This window comes from Camellia sinensis, chromosome 13, assembly GCF_055761805.1.
Source record: "Camellia sinensis isolate YWXY chromosome 13, ASM5576180v1, whole genome shotgun sequence".
Classification (NCBI taxonomy): Eukaryota; Viridiplantae; Streptophyta; class Magnoliopsida; order Ericales; family Theaceae; genus Camellia; species Camellia sinensis.
Window position 1 is genome coordinate 83,172,624 of NC_138973.1, and position 18,928 is coordinate 83,191,551.

Below are 18,928 nucleotides of genomic sequence, written 5' to 3' on the forward strand. Positions count from 1 at the left end.
TGTAGAGAAAACTGCATTCTGAACTAGATACTGTCACTATGAATTTTTGGTAATGCCATTTGAGGTGACTAATGCACCTGCTGCCTTCATGGACCTTATGAACAGGGTGTTTAAATTATAAATGGATGAATTTGTTATTGTATTATTGATGATATATTGATTTACTCCAAAGGCAGGGAAGACCATAAGAATCACTTGAGAACCGTGTTACAGACTCTGCGAGAAAAGAAGCTATATGCAAAATTGTCCAAATGTGAATTTTGACTCGACAGTGTAGCATTTCTGGGACATGTGATTAATAAGAATGGTGTATCAGTAGACCTATAGAAAATTGAAGCTATTGTCGACTGGCCAAGACCAACCAACGTGACAGAAGTTAGAAGTTTTTTGGGACTTGCTGGTTATTACAGAAGATTTGTGAAAGACTTTTCGAAACTTGCTATGCCATTGACCCAGTTAACTCAGAAAAATGTCTCATTTGATTGGAATGATCAAAGAGAGTCTGCCTTCCAAGAGTTGAAAACTAGGTTAGTAACTGCACCAATTTTGACTCTGCCTAATGGTACTGATGGGTTTCAAATTTACAGTGATGTTTCCTACAAAGGTTTGGGGTGTGTTAATGCAAAATGGGAAAGTGATTGCTTACCCTTCTCGGCAACTTCGCCCTAATGAAAAGAACTATCCAACCCATGACCTTGAATTAGCCGCCGTAGTTTTTGCTTTAAAAATTTGGCGCCATTATTTGTATGGAGTAACTTGTGAAGTATCCACAGATTATAAAAGCTTAAAATACTTCTTTACCCAAAAGGAACTGAACATGAGACAAACAAGGTGGCTAGAATTGATTAAAGATTATGACCATCAAATTTTGTATCATCCAGGGAGGGCAAATCCATTAGGAATTTGCCGTGTTTGCTCACTAGCCAGAAGGAATTGCTATGTAACCTGGAAAAGAATGAAATTGAGATTGTGATGCGTGAACATGATGGAATCTTAGCTGCTATTTCCGCTCAACTTGCAATCATTGAAGAAATTAAGGAGAAACAACCACAAGATGAATTTCTGAAAAAGATCATGGGTGAAATTGACTCAAAACCAAGGCTCGGGTTTGTACTTGAGAACAACGTGTTAAAATTTCAGGGTCGCCTTTGTGTGCCGAACTATGATGATTTGAGGAAACGCATTCTGACTGAGACCCACAATTCCAAATTTGCTATGTATCCAGGAAATACAAAAATATATCATGATTTGAAGCAGAATTTTTGGTGGCCGGGAATGAAAAAGGGTATTGCAGATTTTGTGGCTAGATGTTTACACTGCCAACAAGTTAAAGTTGAACATCAACGACCCGCTGGTTTGCTACAACCACTTCCAATACCAAAATGGAAATGGGAGCACATTACCATGGATTTCATTCTGGGATTGCCTCACTCCTCCCGAGGTATGGATTCTATCTAGATCATTGTTGACCGTTTAACTAAGTCTGCTCATTTTCTACCTGTCAAATCTATTTATAATGCAAACAAGTTAGCTAATGTATATATAAATGAAATTGTGAGATCACGTGGTGTACCGGTATCTATAACGTCTAACAGAGATTCTAAGTTTACATCAAGATTCTGGCAGAGTTCACAACAAGTTTTGGGGACTGAATTACGATCAAGTAATGCCTATCACCCACAGACAAATGGCCAAACTGAACGAACAAATCAAACTTTGGAAGACATGTTAAGGATGTGTGTCTTAGACTTCCAAGGAAACTGGGAGACCTATTTACCATTGGCCGAATTTGTTTATAACAACAGCTATCATTCAAGTATTGGGATGGCTCCTTATAAGGCTTTGAATGAAAGGAAATGCCGATCTTCTATCTGTTGGGCTGAAGTAGGTGACAGACCATTGTTGAGACCAAAACTTGTGCAAGAAACAACTGAAAGTGTGAAATTGATTCGACAAAGGTTGAAAACTGCACAAAGCCGCCAAAAGAGCTATGCAGATGTTCGAAGGCGAGTTAGAGAATACAAAGTCGGGGATCATATGTTCATCAAAGTGACTCCAATGAAAAGCCAAACACGGTTTGGCGTGAAAGGCAAGTTGGCACCGAGGTACATCGAACCATATGAAATTCTTGAAAAGATCAATTTAGTAACATACCGAATAGCCTTGCCTCTGGTCATGGAGCATATGCATAATGTTTTTTACGTATCGATGCTTCGAGAGTATTATATACACATAAGGCAACATATAATGCAACTTTCACTTCAATTATTTATTAGGCATAATTAAGCATGAATTAACGTTAATCATGGATCAGGGTCGTTACACATACAATTTTGATAAAAGTTAAATTTTTTGGTTTGTTATTTTTGTAGTTATGTTTTAAACAAAGCTTCCTTTCCATTTGCGTAAAAGATATTAGCAAAATGGGACTAATGAGCAATAAACCATGATAAAAAAAAATAGTATTGCTTAAACTTTTTGCTTTCATTTGCTTTTTCCACTAGATTATTTTTCTTAATCTTTCTTTCTTTCTTTCTTATGGAGCTTAGTAAAGGGTGTTGTAGTAGTCTTTGTAGCTTTTTTGTGAGTGGTTTTGGTGAATGTTAAAGTAGTGGAATGAAATAGAATGGATTGGTATAACCTATGAGAAACCTAATAGAATGGGTTATTTGAATGACTCATGCACTATAAACTAGATTTCTTTTCTACCCATAAGAAAGTGTTGGCTTGGCTATTACATATTTTGGTGATTGTTGGGAGTATGTGTTGAAGATTTAATCCAAAAAGAAAATATGCATAATGAGGATTGAAAAGATTGAAAAAAATAAAATAAAAAGGGAAGATGAACATAGATAAATCTCTTTTTGTTTTTGGTGTACACACAGACTAATCTTAGTAACAAAATAAATGCCTTTCTTAAAACAATATACGTTGGTAAATTTTGAGTTACTCTGGAAATAACTTTGTATTAAGTTTTGGAATCCCCTATTGTCAAAATAAAAATTGATGTCTAATTGTCTCTTAAATTAGATTTATAAATTTGCATTTTATTTAAGAGAAAACTAAAGCTGCAGGTTCTTTTTTCCTCTCTATTTCTGTCTTCTCTTTTTTAACCTCTTCCTTGGAATATGAGGACAACAAAATTGTGGTGTATTGCTTTTGCTTTCCCATTGTTTTTCTTGCCTAGTTTAGTTAGTAAAGGAAAACATGTGTTTTCATTTTTTGTCAAGTACATAGTAAAGGTAGCAAAACTAGACAAGGAAACATTTGAAGAAAGTGAGTTGGACTGTGTGTGATGGCAAATGGTGTCTGATAAATGATTGATGCTTTTGAGCAGTAAGAAAGTTTATTACATACCATGTGACGTTGATTTGAAAATACTGAACATTAGACATTTTTTCTCTTAATTAGATTTTTTGGTTTAATTCATCTAATCTAGCTTTATTATTATTTTTCATTTTTTTTTTTTTAATTTCAGGTATCAATACTAGAATGGCTATTGAATGACTTTCAAATCCTTTTATCTTTGGCCAATTTTTAGGCCAACAATTTCATTTTTAAAGTTGTTTTAGTTAACGTAATTGATGACTTTTTACATTAATCATCTTTGCAATAACTCTTTGGTTTAGCCACATTCAACCATTATATGAATGCGATGATTTTTGTTGACAACTTATTTGGGTAAGTTGGATCAAAGAATGGATTTACTCGACTTAGGTTTGGATGTATACTATATATGCCTTTCAGGTTTAGAGTTTCACAAACTGTATGAGTGGCAAGAAAGAGAGTGCCTTTAGACTCGGGTGAAAATATTGTTGAAATTATGCACCAATTATACAGATAAAATTATATAGGTACTGGTGAACCCAATTAATATAATAAAGTAATTTCAATCTCAAAAGTATTTTGATATATATTTTTTCAATAAATGTATTAATCTATATTTTTTTGCTTCTACAAATTACTAGATTGTTATGCATATTCCTCATTGGGGATACATACAAGTTGATACAAAGACTTTTTGAAAAGTAATGAGGAGGAAGTTTAGGTAAACATATGTTTGAAGACATGTTATTGACACATCTTTTGTAAAGTATACACCCACTTTTTATAAAGCAAACACATCTTTTGTAAAAAAATTTCCCACTCTTTTGTAAAGGATACATATATTATCGGCTTAGGTGTATGGCAATATAATGTTTGTTTTGCTTATATGGTTATAATTTGATTGGCAACAGTAATAATAGCTGGTTATAATGTTTGTTTTGCTTATATTGTTATAATTTGATGGACAACAGTAATACTAGCTGGTGTGCATTTTAATTTTAATTTTTTTTATTGCAGAGCACTGGTTGGTGTGCATTGTTTGGTATTTAATTTTTTAATTTTTTTTATATTTGATTTGTTTGGAATTGCAGAGTACAGGTTGGTATGTATTGTTTCATATTTAATTTTCAATTTAATTTGTTGAGCTTACAAAGCATTTGCTTGTGTGTTTTATGTGGTGTTTAATAATTTTTTTCTTTTTATTATAGAATGTTAACGAGTATACAATAGTTTTGATTTTTGTATTTTGTTTAGTGTTTATATATATATATATATATATTTTTTTTTTACTTGCTATTATATTTTGATTTGCAATATTAGTAAACTTTATAAAATTTATGTTTTTTTGAACGCTATAAAACTTATATGTTTGTTTTTTAATTTGCATTAAGGTCAGGGAGAGTTGTTATTTTATTTGAGTTCTGTACAGCATGTGGTACAAGTAAAATTGTTACAAGTTTTTAAAAAGAATAATATTTATTTATATTTTTTTAGTATCTTTATCAAAAAAAGGCTGTGCCTTTATTACAATTGCATTTTAATTCCAAAATTATTTACGTCAAGCCTTTAGGTATAGGCATACACTAGTTGTAAAATATGTAATCTTGTCATAAATTAACGTAATAAAATGTTCAAAATTTAGTGGTTTATGTAACAAAAGTTTGTGATTTGGTTGCAATATTTTTTGTTACGCCAATTTGTGAGGATGTTATACATTTGTAATTGATGTTACGAAATTTTGTGATAAAATTATGCTAATTTGTGATAGGGTGCATATGGTACACACCCTTGGAGGGGTGTGTATCACAAAATTTCCCACATATATATACATATATATATATATATTGTAATACAAGATCCTAGAATTAATATACAATAATACTATAAACTCATAAAATAATTACCTAAAAAACTGAATCAATAGATTACATTTATTCTGAGTGTGATCTATATCCCACTAATTTTAAATTTACTCCGTCCACTCACTTTTCAAAATAAAATTTAGATTATATTCTCATAATGCATAACATTTTTTTTGGTTAACTGTGGTACTCTTTTTTTTTTTTTTTTTTTTTGAGTGAGAGGAGTTGGATTTATTAATAGTTTGTAATATTAAATATTATTTTTAATTTGAATGATTTTTTTAATTGAAAAAATGTTTTTACAAGCTCTAACTCTAATTTAATTTTTGGATAGAGGTTTCTTAAAATAATTACACTGACCGCCTTTTTAGTAAAATTAAAGAGACTAAAATTAATGCAAATGGTATAAAGGCAAAAAGATATACAATGTGAAATATAGATTTTAATGTAAGAGAGATGAAAACAATAAAATGATCCGGACCCCCTTTCCCCTCACCCCTTTTGACCCCCTCTCTTTCTGATTGGCCAGTTTTTCTTTTCTTTTTTTCTTATACGACTAATGAAAACAATATAGTTTTTTTTTTCTTAATAGTTTGACCCCCTCTCCTTTTCATTTATACGACTAATGAATTTCTTATGAAAAAAGAGGTAAGTGATGAATTAAAATCATAAAGGAGTCCAGTATAATTATACCAAACTTTTAGGACTTACTATATTTTCTTTAAAACTTAGGAGAGGTTAGTGTATTTTGTTAGGATTTAGGGGTTGTTTGGGATATTCTAAATAAGTGTGCTTTTTGACTTTTTATAAAATATGGATTGAATTTGAAGTGATGTGGATGATGTGACTTAAATAGAATAGTGACTTTTTGACTTTTTAATTTTTTTTGAAGATGTCAAACTTAGCCTTACAACATTACAAAAGGGGAGAATGAAACATCTGGCCAGAATCCAACTGCCAAGAGGAAACCAAAAAAACCCAAAACACTCCCAACCTTCCTGAAACAGAGGAAACAAGGCATGATAGTCCAACAACTATCTCTAGAATCAAAAGATAGAACAAAAGAAAATATAGCAGCAACAAAAAAAACTGAGATGATTCAAGTTGGTCAGTGGTAATTGACTACTTTGGATCGATCAATACCACAATGGAAGTTCCCAACAATCTGTAAGTGCTAATACAATCCTGCAAGTTGTCATCGCATGCTATTAAAATCACGTGTTCTTCCTCATCTTTATACTTGACATAATAACTTCCAGCTTCTAAGTGCAGCCTCTTAGCTATTTGTTGTTGCAACTCAACCAGTCCCGATGACAAAGGCAGCCGAAACTTTATTGTAATATCATTTATATATTTTGCCCTCATGGTCACACTATTTGCATCTTCGATTGCTATATTATGTGGGTTTGCATGAACAACAGTAGCTGAGGCTTGATTGAAAGTCAGATCAAAACTTAATTGTGGTATTTGTTGATGATCAACACCCGGGGAAGATGTAGGACAATCTTCACTGTATTTAAAAAGATTTAATTCTGTTGTGTACAAAACAACAACCAGAATATAAAGAAATAAAGAAAAGGAGAGAATATATTTGATTACAAAAATCAAACTCGAAATAAAAATAAATAAATAAAAAAAAACAGATTTTATTTTGTTACAAAAACAAAATTAAAATCTGAATAAATAAATAAAAACAACACTGATAGTAATTAAATAACTTACTTGATTTAATTTCTTCGAATTATTTTTCTGATCAAGTCCAGTGTTTAACACTGTCTCCTTAAGACAGATTCGTCCTCTCCACGGTGCTTTCAGAATTCGGACGCCTTACGAACACACTAAGTGTTTACACTCTTTCTTTCGGAAATAAAATGCAGCAAGATGAAGAATAGAAAACAGAAGTGAAATACGAAATTTCTGAATGCAAACATCAAATGAGGGTGGTCCTATACAGGTATGTAGCTCTTGGTTTTGAATTGAACAGGTATCATAAATAAAATTTAATTCAAATGTTTTTGGCCCAAAAAGATTAGAAGCCCAACCCAACCACACACCCGCGCCCAAGCCCAAGCCCAAGCCCAGCCCGACCGACCGGACGGACGGCGGCACTAGCCCATTTTGCCCATAACCTCTCCCTCTAAAACACTTGGGTACCCCTTGGGGCACACCCCAAGTATCTCACCCTAAGCTTTATAAACCCTTTCAAAACCTCCCACCAAATCAATGTGGGACAAGCCAATTTACAACCTTAAGGAATTTCCACCAAAACTCCATTTCCATGGAGCACACTTTGGCTTCAATTTCCCATTCACTCGGTAATGGTTTTGAGCAACCAAATATACCACGTGAATCACAACGCGGCATAGAACGCGTTACCACTTTGACCCGAGTAAATCGACACTCGGGGCCCACCTAAAAATAGACCGAACTTAGGAAAAAATTCTGGTTTTATCCAGAATTTTATAACCATTCCAACAGAAGATTCACTAGGTTGAGAGGAACCAACCATATTCTTCTTGCGTGGTGGCCACCTCGGGAAACCATAACCCCTAAAAACACACTTTAGTGTAGATCGGCTAACTGCAAAAGGAAGAATCTAACTAAGAGACACAACTTTATGTTTGTTAGTGCAAAATGTCAAATATTTCTTTACGAGAAGAGTGTTGAGTTGAAAATAATAAGTAAAATCACAAGCAATATTTTATTTTAATTTGTTAAGAGTGCAGATACCTTTGAGGTTACTTTCTCCTCCACTTTGTAAGGGCTCCAGCCTAGGCAAAGATTTAGTAGTTTGGGACATTTGAATAGAATCAAGTTTCTCACCATTCTGAAAAGGAATTTCTTCAATATATAAATGTACCCCAAGTTCTTCTCCAAAAGAAAGCTTAAAAGTACAAAAAATTTTCTTCAATGTTTCCAATATTTTCCTCAATGCAGCATGTTGATTACCATAGTAGTCTTTGTTGCTTGGCGGCATAAAGCACTCTAACACGTAAATGTCATTTCCGGTGCAACTACTTCGCAAGCATATTGCAAAACAACCATCTAATTTAACATCTCGGGCATAGTGTGCCAATGGGTAGTCAATTATGCTAAGTTGGGTTACATCCTTGCACAATAATACATTAGGGGAGTAGAACGCTCTCCCAATAAAAAATAGCCGTTACGTAACGGAAAATCAAGCCTCTGTTTTGGATACTCACTAGAATAGCAGTACGGGAAAGAAAGTGCTAAAAAACCTATAAAACGATTTTAAAATGAGTTATGCTAGACATAGCATTTGCCTTTCAAAATTTCACGTCCGCAACAATCGATTCCCACGATACGTACCTACCGATACTACTAATATCGGTACTCCGCAATTGATACTGTTACGTTACCCGATACCTCGGTTTAGAACCATGCTTGACACTATAGTTGACAAGCTTTAACTCAAATTAAATTTTTTTTTTCTTCAAGCTTTGAGCTAACCATTATTGATTTGTGTTGCTTTTCTGCTTCAGGGTATGTTTTGCCTTCGCATTGAATGGAGTTTGAATTTATGCATGGGCATTCCTATCTAGCCTTTGTTTCAGTTCTAGTTATAAAAGGTGGGGATTGCATGGGTAAGAAAGTGAAAGTGCAGCTGAGGGAAGTTAGTTGCTTGACATGCCAACTCAATGAACACAGCTGCTATTGTGCATTTTCCATGAAATAACTGCATCATTTGGGGTTCATTATGATAAAGTGAAAGAGTTGACATCTAAACAAATAAAAATAAAAAGTGTTATCTGGAAAAAATAAAATAAAAATGAAAAATGCATAAACACAAGCAGATTTTAGTATGATTCAAGCTGGTCAATGGTAATTGGCTTTGGTTCAAGCAATACCACGATGGAAGTTCCCAGCAATCTGTAAGTGCTAATGCAATCCTGCAAGTCGTCATCGCAAGCTATTAAAATCATGTGATCTTCCTCATCTTTATACTTGACATAATAACTTCCAGTTTCTACGTTCAGCCTCTTAGCTATTTGTTGTTGCAACTCAACCAGTCCTGATGTACAGCTGAAACTTATTGTAATATCATTAATATATTTTGCCCTCATGGTCACAATATTTGCATCTTTGATTGCTGTATTATTTGGGTTTGCGTGATCAACAGTAGCTGAGGCTTGATTGAAAGGCAAATCACAGCTTAATTGTGATATTTGTTGATGATCAACTCAATAAAAGGAGTACTTTTTTTGGGTATTTTACAAGGCATTTTGTATAACAATCTTGGAGTTGCTCTTAAGAGTTGAAATGCACAATATCTGTTATTTAAAATGCATAGTACAATTTATTTGTTTAAACTCCAATGCATTAGGTCTATAATTAGACCTTTTTCATTAGCTAAATGAAACTAACCTTCAAAGGCTAAGCAAAATATTTTTGACCCTTGTGATTTTTATTTTTTTTTCCCTCTATCTTTGTTACTGATGTGACATTCCTTAAAGTGAGTAATATTTTGATGAATAATTAAAATAAAAAACACGGTTACAATGCAAACATAAAAAAGGTAGATAGGTAAAAAAAAAGTATATACATTATAATAACTTTTAGATAGATAAAATACCTAATGTTATTGAAGATAATCTAACATAGTGACATTTCACATTTAAACCAAATTTAGGGTTTGCTTTATGGTTCATTTTATGATTCTCATCTATTGAGAAAAAAATAAGTACAATGACAAAGATAATAATACTTCCAGTGACATCCACAGGGCCATGTAAAATCATTCAGCATATAGGGAAATTGCAACCATATGTACCCTATTATAAATTTGCATAATATTATCACAAAAATTCATAATATCAATTATAAAGTATCTCTCGTCATAAATTAACGTAACAAAATGTTTAAAATTTAGTGATTCATGTGACAAAAGTTTGTGATTCATGTTTCGTCAATTTGTGACTAAATTACACATTTTGTGGTTGATGTTACAAAATTTTGTGATAAAATTATGTTAATTTGTGATAAAATTATGTTACCCAACCTTGGAGGGGTGTGTATCATAAAATTTCCCACACATATATATATATATATATATATTGTAATACAAGATCCTATAATTAATATACAACAATACTATAAACTCATAAAAAAATTACATAAAACACTAAATCAATAGATTACATTTATTGTGAGTGTGATCTATATTCCATTAATTATTCCATTAATTAGATTATATTTTCATAATGCATAACATATTTTTTTTTGTTAACAGTGGTATTCTATTCAAGTTCTGAACATTTATTTTTGAGTAAGAGGCGTTGGATTTTTTTATTAATAGTTTGTAATATTAAATGTTATTTTTAATTTGAATTATGTTTTTTTTTTTTAATTGAAAAGATGTTTTTACAAGCTCTAACTCTAATTTAATTTTTGGATAGAGGTTTTTTTAAATAATTACACTGACCTCCTTTTTAGTAAAATTAAAGAGACCAAAATTAATGCAGATGGTATAAAGACAAAAAGATATACAAGGTGAAATATATATTTTAATGTAAGAGAGATGAAAACAATATTTTTCATTTATATGACTAGTGAATTTCTTATGAAAAAAGAGGTAAGAGTGATATGAAATAAAACCATAAAGGAGTCCAATATAATTATACCAAACTTGTAGGATTTACTATATTTTCTCCAAAACTTAGGAGAGATTAGTGTAATTTGTTAGGATTTAAACTGCGTGTTCAATTCCTAAACCCTATGAATCACAAAAAAAAATAAATAGACAGAACATACAGATATACAAAATTCGCCAACATGCCTATGTTTTTAAGAGCCACACGAGTTCACTATATTGAGCATAGAATTACAAACATTCTTCTCCTCCCTCACACTACAAAACGGCAGCAATATCTCTTTTCTTACTAACCACAAAATATATAAACACTGTTACATTATATAATGTAAAAGTCTATGGGCCGAAAATAGCCAAACAGGCTTGGAAAAAATTCTGTTGCAGGGACCCACCCCCAAGCTTGGGCTTTCTATTGAAGGTTGTCTGCATACCCAACATAATTTACCCTAAATTTTTTTACAAGCTTTGGTATCAACCATAATTGATTTAAATTGTTTTTGTGCTTCACGGTATGTTTTGCCTTTGCATTTAATTGAGTTTGAATTTTTATGGGGCTTTTGTATCCTGCCTTTCATTTCTGTCCTAGCTATAAAAGGTGAAAATGTTGATGATGGAGTCAATTGCTTGACATGCCAACTCAATGAACACTACTGCTATTGTGTATTTTCCATATAAACAGGAAATAACTGCATCATTTGAGGTTCATTCTGATGAAGTGAAGGATTTTTTTTTTTTTTTTTTTGGATCAGCAAAGAAAGTAACATTTTATTAATGCTAATACAACATTACAAAAGGGGAGAATGAAAAAGTTGGCCAGAATCCAATTGCCAAGAGGAAACCCAAAAAACCCAAAACACTCCCAACCTTGCTGAAACAGAGAAAACAAGGCATGATAGCAACAACCATCTCTAGAATCAAAAGATTAGAACAAAAGAAAATATAGCAGCAACAAAAAAACTGAGATAATTCAAGTTGGTCACTAATAATTGACTACTTTGGAACAATGAATACCATGATGGTAGTGCTGCCCAGCGATTTAGAACTGCTTATATAATCTTGCAAGTCCTGATCACAAACTATTGCAATTAAGTCGTCATCCTCATCTTTATACTTGACATAATAAGTTCCATCCTCTAAGTGCAGTCTATTGGCGATTTGTTGCTGCAACTCAACTAGTCCCAATGACAAAGACAGCGAAAACTTTATTATAACATCATCGATATATTTTGCCTTCACAGTCACAATATTTGCATCTCGGATCACTGTACTACGTGGGTTTGCGTGAACAACAGCAGCCAAGGCTTGACTAGAAGGCTGATCAGAACTTAATTGTGGCATTTGTTGATGATCAACACCCGGGGAAGATTCACTAGGTTGAGAGGAACCAACCATATTCTTATTGTGTGGTGGCCAACTTGTGACACCATAACGCCTACAAATACGCTTTAGTGTAGATGGACTAACTGCAAAAGGAAGAATCTAGCTAAGAGACACAACTTTATGTTTGTTAGTGCAAAATGTCAAATATTTCTTTACAAAAAGAATGTCGAGTTGAAAATATTAAGTAAAATCACAAGCAATATTCTATTTTAATTTGTTAAGAGTGCAGATACCTCGGAGGTTATCGGCAGCAACCTTGATGCTCTTTTTTGAATTTTGTAGGATATCATCTAAAGGAATTTCAATTTTAACTCCAGTTCTATTGTACACTCTTTTTGGTCTCTTTGTTTTGCCTTTTTCCTGTGAACAAGTAACATCAATGTTGCTTCTTTCCGCACTTACAACATTGCTTTCATTGTTTAATGCATCCATTGGTTGTTGATTCGATAAATCCAGTTGTGTCATCTCTCCTCCACTTTGTAAGGGCTCCGGCCTAGGCAAAGATTTGCTAGTCTGGGACATTTGAACAGAATCAAGTTTCTCACCATTCTGCAAAGGAATTTCTTCAATATATAAATGTCCCCCAAGTTCTTCTCCAGAAGCAAGCTTAAAAGTTCGGAAATTTTTCTTCATTGTTTCCAATATTTTCCTCAATGCAGTCTGTTGATTACCATAGTAGTCCTTGTTGCTTGACGGCATAAAGCACTCTAACACGTAAATGTCATTTCCGGTGCAACTACTTTGCAAGCATATTGCGAAACAACAACCTAATTTATGATATCGTGCATAGTGTGCCAATGGGTAGTCAATTATGCTAAGTTGGGTTACATCCTTGCAAAATAATACATTAGGGGACGAGAATGCTCTCCCAACAACTCCTTGCCCCTTTCTTAAGTGAGATACACTGTTGGGGGGTTCAAAGTCCCAGTACTCCAATGCTTTGGAATTGGCAATCACATGGAAAATGTCACCCTTAACCAGAGCCCTGCATGCCCAGTCTACTCTGCACGGGGCCCATGCTTGAGCAAAATCTAAACCATGAACTTTACACACAACTTTCAACACCTTACTGATTTCATCTAAGGCTTCACTTTGTCTCACATTCTGCATGGTTGAAAAGTATTGTCACGTCCAAGTATTGTCTGAAGATATTCCTCATCATATTAATTTAAAAAATAAAATAAAATACCAAATTTGACATTACATTACAGTGTACCACTTACTCTTTTCTTGACATGGTCTGCATGTGATTTTGAAAATTCCAGACCTACCTCCTCCTGCAGGGGAATGGAAAGATGCGACTAAGGAATCTTGTACACTTTGAAATGTAGAATATTTGTTTGCCAAGAAAAGGAAGCATATAAGAAACTCTATAATGGAAAAACAATTCAGTCACAGCTAAATGAGCACAGAATGCAATAAAAAAATACAACTTGACGTTTTGCTTTGCTTTCTTTCTTTCTACCATAGAAGCTCAGGCTGATAAGATAAACAACAATCTTACAATTAGAAACTTGAAGAGAAGTAATGTACTTTCTAAAATCACAGGGACAATATGTATTTTAAACAAACTATATTTTTTGTAATTTACCCTATTAAAAACACACTTCTCGTCTATTTCTTTTTTTATTAGAAAGACATAAAAAAAAAATGCCAATTTGTGAGTTGGGGGACTAACCTTAAGCATACGCAGGCAATCAGAGTTGTTGTACAATAGAAATCCAATTGAGGGCCATGTTGAAACTATATCAAGTACACCAACACAGAAGTGGGTAGAAGGATCAAACAGTGGGATAACCCAAGATAGTTTAAGTTGGCAACGTAAAGCTTGGTCGCGCAATGGATACTCTTTGATAGAGTAATATTCTACATTGGGAGTGAATTCGGGAAATCCATGGTTGAACACACGGCCAGGAACCCCAAGTTGTTCATCAGAACTCTCTCTATCCATGTAAACTTTATAGTCCATAGAGATCATCCTATACCCACAAAGCCCTTTAACAGGTTCTTTAACATCATCATCAATTCTTCTAGGTAATGTACAAAGAGCGAAAGGTTGGTTTTGAGTTGTAAGATAAGGCCGGCCATCCATTGTCCTCGTGGGTGCCCAAAATTGAATTAGTGTTGGATTTTGAAACCATTCGAGTAAACACTTTCGAAGGACATCTTTGATCTTCTTTTTTAAATCCGAAATATCTGATTAATAATAACAAAATTGGAGGAGAGAAGTGAGATCTGAAAAGCAGGTAGTAGTAACTATGTTGATTTAAAATTGACTTATAAATTAAACTCCATTATTACAAATTAAATAAATAAAAGCCATATTCAAAGGAGGAGGAAGAAGAAGAGAGAAAGAGAAGAGACATAATAAAAGTCCCACTCACTCGGAGGATGTTCGGATTGGTCGTCTTCTCGGCTCCAGAAAACCCATCCACAGAATTTATCGTAACAATCATCATCCACCACTGGACAGCGGTTGAGTTGAGTGTCCACAAATTGCTTGAAATCGTCAGGGAAATTTGCTGCTACGGTTCTTTCTTTATCGCTAATTGCTGCTCGTCTTCCTTCTTCATCGCTACTGGAATCAAAAGGGCTATTATATCCATCAGATTCGGCCATTTTCTGAGAATAACTTATCAGGGGACCTCGACCCACCGGGTTCATTAGCTGTATTTATAAATAAACCAAGGGGACCACTAAGGGCCTGTTTGGGACTTATTATTTTAGTTGTGTTTTTTTTTTTTTTTTTTTGATTATTTTATGAGATAAAAAAAAATTATGTTTAAGATGATTTATAAATTTTTTTGAATAGTTGAATAGATGCTTATGAGAGAAACAAATAATTAATTGATGTGTTGAATGTCATTTTATCTTGTTACCTATTTCAACTTTTTTTTATTATTATTTCTATTAGCTAATTTAATGAGAAAAAATGAAAAAGGCTAGTCTTGAAACATGGCTCGAATACAATTTTTTTTTTTAGAAAATAACTGTCCAGTGCCAAAAAAAAAAATAATAACAATAATTTACGAATCAATGAAAGAACTTATACATTTTAATAATTAAAACACTCTTCTTTTTTATAATTTTATAAAAAAAATTTTATTCCTGTCAACTGGACAGTCCCTTTCTTTTTTCTTTTTTCTTTTTTTTCGAGCCACTAAGAGCATCTCGAATGGTTCTGCTATATCAGTTGCCAAAGTTAAAAAATAACAGGAATGGCAAAAATGAGTCTCTAACGGTCTGCTATTTCACTTGCCAAAGATAGCAGATGTCATATGTGCTCTCAAATTTGGTAAGTGAAATGGCAAATGGCAAATGCCAAGCTTGCCAGATCAGCAAAAATCAGACCGTTGGAGACCTAATTTTCAAAATCAAGCAAATTTCAGTTTCAGATATCAAAACATATATATCAATGCAAATTTTTGTATACCGGATAATCAAAAAATTGTTCATGATAGATATAAAAAATTGAAGACAGATCAAATTAAAAAATTAAAAAATTCACATATATATATATATATATATTGATGAAGGAAAAAATTAAAAAAACATATATATATATATATGAGTATGTATATAGATGGAGATCGTACCATTATTCCGGAGAGTACATAGATCGGAGGTGAGGATTGAGAGGGAGACCGAGTGAAACCAAAGAGAGGGGGTTCCGATCTTGGAGGAGAAGGGGGAGATCGGGTTCCGATCATGGAGGAGATCATGGAGGAGAAGGGGTTCCGATCTTGGAGGAGAAGGGGAGATCGGGTTCGATCTTGTGCTCTGTTTGGTTTGGTTTGTGTTGTGTTTGATTTTGGCCATGGAGGAGAAAGAGTGAGAATGAGAGGGAGAGGAAGAGCCGTGGAGGAGAAGAGTGAGAAGTTCTAGATGCTTTGATCTGTCTTGATCAAAACATATATATCAATAGTGTAATAAAGAGCCGTTGGGCTCTGTTTGGTTTATTTAACACAAAAAAAAAAATGAAATTATTTTTTACACAAAAAAATTGAAATTGAAAATTTGAAAATTTGAAATTGAAATTGAAAAAAAAAACATATATAATATTATTTTTTCAATGTATAATGTTCACTAATTTGTTTATTATTTAATATTTTCAATAAAGTATAATGCAAAAAAATAAATATATTTTTTCAAATGAAGGCAATAAAAAGATAAAATACATTAGATGATATTATATGAAAATAATTTTATTATAATAAAAATACATTATAATATAAATATATAATTTTTTTCAAGTTTTCCAATTTTTCATTTTTTTTATTTTTTATATTTGTCTAGTCCCGAATAATATAAATATATAATTTTTTTAACAAACAGGTAAAAAATATCACAAAAGACAAAAAAATAAATAAAAATAAAATCACAAAAAACTTATATTCGAACAACACCTATAAAGTTGGAAGGAAAATTAGTTAAGATTTGCCAAAAATAACAAATGATCATTAGAATATTATTGCTATAATTTGACAAAATAATATTATTTATTATCAAATTATAACAATAACCACCCTAAGAGCATCTCTAATGGTTTGCCATTGGAGCTGCCATTGCTATATATAGCAGCTGCCATTGAATTTTGATGCTCCAATGGCAAAACATAGCAGCTGCCAAATTTGAAAAATGCCAAAGCTTGTGTCAAATTTGACACAAGCTTTGGCAGCTGCCATTCATGCCACCTCAGCCATAAACCAACGGTTTCCCTCCCTCCTTCCCTCCCTTCACGCCAACTCAGCCAATTCATCAAACAGATTCACAGATTGACAGGAAAAAAATTACAGATCCAGAATTCAGATTCAAAGATTCACAGATTCAAATACAGATTCACAGATTCAAATTCATCAAAAAATTACAGATTCACAGAAAAAAAAATAGTTAAACAAATTCAGAATTTTTATACCTGGTTTGGCAGCTGGTTTGGCAAAAAAAAAAAAGATTCAAATTTGCCAAAATAGATCCAATGGTTGCTATAATTTGCCAAATTTGAGATGCTCTCATCGTCAGAATAGATTCAAAAAAATTACAAAACAGATTAAAAAAAAAAAACAGATTCAGATAAAAAAAACAGATTCAGAATACAGATTAAAAAAAAAAACAGATTCAGAAAAAACCTGGTTTCATCGTCCTGGTTGAGAGATTTATCGACTGACACAGATCATATACCTAGTCTCATCTCTCTCTCTGTTTCAAACAGTCGCCGATCTGTTCAAAATTCACCGATCGAAGACAGAGAGATGATGGATAGAGTGAGACAGAGAGAGAGAGGTAGATGAAGACCGATCGGTGACTGAAACCAGCTTCGGGTTCATCCATGGAGACCGAGAGAGGTATAGAGAGAGACTGAAACTAGATCAGTGGAGAGAGATCGGCTTGGTTAGGGTTTGATTTGGAAGATTTGAGGAGAGGAGATGAAAAAAGAGGAGAGAGAGATGAAGATCGGGGAGGGGAATGAAGAGAGAGGAGAGAGAGAGAGAAAGAGAGAAAGCTTGGTGCCATAGATATATGACTCAACAAGGAGAGGTATATAGGTAGATAGATATTGGAAAGCACGGATTGTTCTAGATAGATGGATGATGAGCCGTTGAAATTATTTGTAATAAATTGAAATTATTTTTAACAAAAAATTGAAATTAAAAAATTAAAATTTTATTAAATTGTATTGGAATATTAAATTTAAATATTATTAGAATATTGTATTGAAATTTTATTAAATTTTATTAGAATATTGTATTGAAATTTTATTAAATGAAGAACATTGTATTGAAATTTTTTTAATGTCTTTTTATTAAATGAAGAACATTGTATTAAATGAAGAACATTGTATTGAATTTTTTTTTTCCAATTTTTCATTTTTTTAAATTTTTTATATTTGTCTAGTTGGGAATAATATAAATATATAATTTTTTTAACAAACATGTAAAAAAATGTCACAAAAGACAAAAAATAAATAAAAATAAAATCACAAAAAGCCTATATCCAAACAACACCTACAAATTTAGAGGGAAAGTTGGTTGAGATTTGCCAAAAATAACAAATCACCATTGGAGCACTATTGCTATAATTTGCCAAAATAACACTATTCATTGTCAAATTATAGCAATAGCAATAACAAAATATCAATAACCATTAGAGATGCTCTAATATGGCAAACAATCATTAGATGCTCTAATATATTATAATGGGGTTGGAGGTAAGTTCAAAGAAAGTCCTCGAGTCTCTGCCTACAAACCGCGTAAAGAATGCCCTCGAGTCTCTGTCTACAAACCGCGTTAATAAGGTTCAAATGGTTATCCCTCATCATCATGTCCTGTTCAAACAAAATCCTCAATCTCTCCCTACCAACCGCGTTGACGAAATGTACAGACTTCAAAGCGACTGTTTATTTGGTTTTTAAAATTTGTGTCAGCCAATTTGTTAGAACTTTTCTTTCCAACTATTTGGCAAAAAATAACTCAAATCAATTACAATAAGTTAATTAGCCAAAAGTTAATAAAAGAAGAGGACTGATATTTAGGCATACTTCAAATAATTTATCTTTTTATCTTTTTATTTTGTTTTCATTACTTATCTATTTTTTTACATATATTTTTATAAAAGGACAAAAAGTACACATATTTAGGTCATCCCAAACAACCCCCACTTAATTACTTTGGCCTATCTATTTCTTTAAACTCTTACTCAACAAAATAAAGTCCTTACATTTTTCTTTAAACCCCTCACTTTAATACCAACT

At 32.6% G+C, this 18,928-nt stretch overlaps 1 protein-coding gene across 2 annotated transcripts in view; it reads right to left on the reverse strand.

Annotated features, from left to right (window-relative positions):
* The window catches only part of LOC114291622 (protein NLP6), a 121,447-nt gene extending 106,586 nt beyond the window's left edge, over positions 1 to 14,861 (reverse strand). The window contains exons 1-5 of one of the 2 annotated variants that reach the window (XM_028235476.2): positions 14,565 to 14,861; positions 13,859 to 14,376; positions 13,404 to 13,457; positions 12,414 to 13,284; positions 11,691 to 12,263 (exon numbers count right to left, since the gene is read on the reverse strand). In XM_028235476.2, the coding sequence (XP_028091277.2) occupies positions 11,791 to 12,263; positions 12,414 to 13,284; positions 13,404 to 13,457; positions 13,859 to 14,376; positions 14,565 to 14,844 (2,196 nt within the window). In that variant the 5' untranslated portion in view covers positions 14,845 to 14,861 and the 3' untranslated portion in view covers positions 11,691 to 11,790. Of the gene's footprint in view, positions 1 to 11,690; positions 12,264 to 12,413; positions 13,285 to 13,403; positions 13,458 to 13,858; positions 14,377 to 14,564 lie in introns of those variants that run through there. The other variant, XM_082902663.1, reaches the window with a different exon arrangement.
* Positions 14,862 to 18,928: the final 4,067 nt, after the last annotated feature.